The 5,000-nt window shown below is 44.4% G+C and overlaps 1 protein-coding gene across 1 annotated transcript in view; it reads right to left on the bottom strand.

Moving 5' to 3' along the window:
• The window catches only part of dbt (dihydrolipoamide branched chain transacylase E2), a 17,270-nt gene that overhangs the window by 10,619 nt on the left and 1,651 nt on the right, over positions 1–5,000 (bottom strand). Inside the window, exons 2-4 of the mRNA XM_078285809.1 lie at positions 2,519–2,624; positions 721–796; positions 56–237 (exon numbers count right to left, since the gene is read on the bottom strand). Coding sequence (XP_078141935.1) covers positions 56–237; positions 721–796; positions 2,519–2,624 — 364 coding nt within the window. The remainder of the gene's footprint in view (positions 1–55; positions 238–720; positions 797–2,518; positions 2,625–5,000) is intronic.

Genomic DNA, 5,000 nt, shown 5'->3' on the forward strand with positions numbered 1-5,000 from the left:
AGATCTGAAGCGGCGAGCAGGAGACAGGACCAGGTTCTGGTCAGCGTCTTCCTACCTGGACTGGACTCGGTCTCGATGTCCACCAGCGGTTTTCCCACCAGCGCCGTGGCGTCGACGTCGTAGTAAAGCTTCCGGATCACGCCGTCGTAGCGGCTGGTGATCGTCACCGAGGCTTTGTCGCTCTGAACCTCACAGATGCTGTCGAACTGAGACACTCTGTCGCCTTCCTTCACGTACCTGCAGACAAACCACATGCTCACCCACAGACCGGGAACGCCGGGAACGCCGGGAACGCCGAGGACGCCGGGAACGCCGGGAACGCCGGGAACGCCGGGAACGCCGGGAACGCTCACTCAGTTTCCCAGTTAACACAAGTATGTACGAATATGATTTATTATTATTACTATTAGTTTCAGTGGAGAGTTTTAGTGTCCCATGATGCTCTAAATGTTTCAGAGGCTTTTCCACCCTGATGAGAAGAACATTCAAGAAGAATCTCTGAATATTAATTTTTGACATGAAAATGATCAAATTTAAAGATATTGAATATTGGTACAACATATGAACTAACAGCAGCTTCAAACCAAAAATATAGTATCAGTCTTCAGAAACTCATATGAGTGGAAGCCTCAGTTTGTTCTGTTCGTCAGTAACATGGTTGATATGGTTTACATAGTTTACATAATTCAAATGGTTTATATGGTTTCCATGGTTACCTACCATTCCTTGACCGTCACCTCCATGATGCCTTCTCCAATATCTGACAGCTTGAACTGGAGGATCGGCCCATAGCTGACTGCAGGACACAGAACAGAAGAAATACATAATAAATTCTGAATAAAAGCTTCATTCAGCTTCGTTTCAGAAGCAGAAAGCAGGAAATAAACTGCAGCTGAACCAGGAAACACTAACACTAATATTAACACTAACATTAACACTAACATTAACATTAACACTAACACTAACATTAACACTAACACTAATATTAACACTAACACTAACATTAACACTAACACTAATATTAACACTAACACTAACATTAACACTAACACTAATATTAACACTAACACTAACATTAACACTAACACTAACACTAATATTAACACTAACACTAATATTAACACTAACACTAACATTAACACTAACATTAACACCAACACTAACATTAACACTAACACTAACATTAACACTAACACTAATATTAACACTAACACTAATATTAACACTAACACTAACATTAACACTAACACTAACACTAACATTAACACTAATATTAACACTAACACTAACATTAACACTAATATTAACACTAACACTAACACTAACATTAACACCAACACTAACACTAACACTAATATTAACACTAACACTAACACTAACATTAACACTAACATTAACACTAATATTAACACTAACACTAATATTAACACTAACACTAACACTAACATTAACACTAATATTAACACTAACATTAACACTAACACTAACACTAACATTAACACTAATATTAACACTAACACTAACACTACCATTAACACTAATATTAACACTAACACTAACACTAACATTAACACTAACACTAACATTAACACTAACATTAACACTAATATTAACACTAACACTAACATTAACACTAACATTAACACTAATATTAACACTAACACTAACACTAACATTAACACTAACACTAACAAGATCCAGTTTAATACGAGGGGGAAAAGCTGATGGAGGATCTGGAGAAACTGTTGAGAAAACAGTAAAATATTTAGTTTGAATAGTTTCTATGATAAAACATAATGGAGCTGTGTGTGTGTGAGAGGGAGAGAGAGAGTGTGGAAAGCGTGGCCAGTTGCTATGGTTACTATATCCAAATGAATGTCAGACAGACAGAGTGACAGACAGAGTGAGTGACAGAGTGAAACAGAGTGACAGAGTGAAACAGAGTGACAGAGACAGAATGATAGAGTGAGACAGAGGGAGACAGAGTGACAGACAGAGTGACAGACAGAGTGAGACAGAGTGACAGAGTGAAACAGAGTGACAGAGTGAGACAGAATGATAGAGTGAGACAGAGTAACAGACAGAGTGACAGACAGTGAGACAGACAGAGTGAGACAGAGTGACAGACAGAGTGAAACAGAGTGACAGAGTGAGACAGAATGATAGAGTGAGACAGAGTGACAGAGTGACAGACAGAGACAGAGTGAGAGTGACAGACCGCAGGAGACAGAGTGAGACAGAGTGACAGACAGAGTGTGAGACAGAGTGACAGACAGAGTGAGACAGAGTGACAGACAGAGGGAGACAGAGGGAGAGTGACAGACAGAGTGACAGACAGTGAGAGACAGAGGGAGACAGAGCGAGAGTGACAGAGTGACAGAGTGAGACAGAGTGACAGACAGAGTGAGAGTGACAGATAGCATGAGACAGAGTGAGAGACAGAGGGAGACAGAGTGGAGACAGAGTGAGAGACAGAGTGAGACAGAGTAACAGAGAGTGAGACAGAGTGTGATCTCACCAGCAGTGGTGTGCAGCAGTCGGCTGCTGAACAGAAGAGGCTGAAGGTTTCTGTTGGATCTGAAGCTCTGTGGCCTGAAACATCTCCGCCGATACTGCTGACACAACTGACACCACAGACAGAGTCAAACACTACAGACAGTACAGTCAAACACCACAGACAGTAGAGTCAAACACCACAGACAGTGGAGTCAAACACCACAGACAGTACAGTCAAACACCACAGACAGTACAGTCAAACACCACAGACAGTAAAGTCAAACACTACAGACAGTACAGTCAAACACCACAGACAGTAGAGTCAAACACTACAGACAGTACAGTCAAACACCACAGACAGTAGAGTCAAACACCACAGACAGTACAGTCAAACACCACAGACAGTGGAGTCAAACACCACAGACAGTACAGTCAAACACCACAGACAGTGGAGTCAAACACCACAGACAGTACAGTCAAACACCACAGACAGTACAGTCAAACACTACAGACAGTACAGTCAAACACCACAGACAGTAGAGTCAAACACCACAGACAGTGGAGTCAAACACCACAGACAGTACAGTCAAACACCACAGACAGTACAGTCAAACACCACAGACAGTAAAGTCAAACACTACAGACAGTACAGTCAAACACCACAGACAGTAGAGTCAAACACTACAGACAGTACAGTCAAACACCACAGACAGTACAGTCAAACACCACAGACAGTAAAGTCAAACACTACAGACAGTAGAGTCAAACACTACAGACAGTACAGTCAAACACTACAGACAGTAGAGTCAAACACCACAGACAGTACAGTCAAACACTACAGACAGTAGAGTCAAACACCACAGACAGTGGAGTCAAACACCACAGACAGTACAGTCAAACACCACAGACAGTAGAGTCAAACACCACAGACAGTGGAGTCAAACACCACAGACAGTAGAGTCAAACACCACAGACAGTGGAGTCAAACACCACAGACAGTAGAGTCAAACACCACAGACAGTGGAGTCTGGGTGAATCTGGGTTCACAGTGGGATGATCAGTGGAAACTCAATAGAGATGAAAATAAAATGTAAAGATATAAAATAGAATATATTTCTATAAAAGATAAAAACTCCACTTCCTGTCCTGCTGACTTGACTTTGGTTCAACTTCAAGATCAGAACAAACAGTCTGTCAGGACAAACAGTCTGTCAGGACAAACAGTCTGTCAGGACAAACAGTCTGTCAGGACAAACAGTCTGTCAGGACCAACAGCCTGTCAGGACAAACAGTCGGTCAGGACTAACAGTCTGTCAGGACTAACAGTCTGTCAGGACAAACAGTCGGTCAGGACAAACAGCCGGTCAGGACTAACAGCCTGTCAGGACAAACAGTCTGTCAGGACAAACAGCCTGTCAGGACAAACAGTCGGTCAGGACAAACAGCCGGTCAGGACTAACAGCCTGTCAGGACAAACAGTCGGTCAGGACTAACAGCCTGTCAGGACAAACAGCCTGTCAGGACAAACAGCCGGTCAGGACTAACAGCCGGTCAGGACTAACAGCCTGTCAGGACAAACAGCCGGTCAGGACAAACAGCCGGTCAGGACAAACAGTCTGTCAGGACAAACAGTCTGTCAGGACAAACAGTCTGTCAGGACTAACAGCCTGTCAGGACTAACAGCCTGTCAGGACAAACAGCCGGTCAGGACAAACAGTCTGTCAGGACAAACAGCCGGTCAGGACAAACAGCCGGTCAGGACAAACAGTCTGTCAGGACAAACAGCCGGTCAGGACAAACAGCCTGTCAGGACTAACAGTCTGTCAGGACAAACAGTCTGTCAGGACTAACAGCCGGTCAGGACAAACAGCCGGTCAGGACAAACAGCCGGTCAGGACAAACAGTCTGTCAGGACTAACAGCCGGTCAGGACAAACAGTCTGTCAGGACAAACAGCCTGTCAGGACAAACAGTCTGTCAGGACAAACAGTCTGTCAGGACAAACAGCCGGTCAGGACAAACAGTCTGTCAGGACAAACAGTCTGTCAGGACTAACAGCCTGTCAGGACTAACAGTCGGTCAGGACAAACAGTCGGTCAGGACTAACAGCCTGTCAGGACAAACAGCCTGTCAGGACAAACAGCCTGTCAGGACTAACAGTCTGTCAGGACAAACAGTCTGTCAGGACTAACAGCCGGTCAGGACAAACAGCCGGTCAGGACAAACAGCCGGTCAGGACAAACAGTCTGTCAGGACTAACAGCCGGTCAGGACAAACAGTCTGTCAGGACAAACAGCCTGTCAGGACAAACAGTCTGTCAGGACAAACAGTCTGTCAGGACAAACAGCCGGTCAGGACAAACAGTCTGTCAGGACAAACAGTCTGTCAGGACTAACAGCCGGTCAGGACAAACAGTCTGTCAGGACAAACAGCCTGTCAGGACTAACAGCCGGTCAGGACAAACAGTCGGTCAGGACTAACAGCCGGTCAGGACAAACAGTCTGT

This window comes from Centroberyx gerrardi, chromosome 9, assembly GCF_048128805.1.
Source record: "Centroberyx gerrardi isolate f3 chromosome 9, fCenGer3.hap1.cur.20231027, whole genome shotgun sequence".
NCBI classification, from domain to species: Eukaryota; Metazoa; Chordata; class Actinopteri; order Beryciformes; family Berycidae; genus Centroberyx; species Centroberyx gerrardi.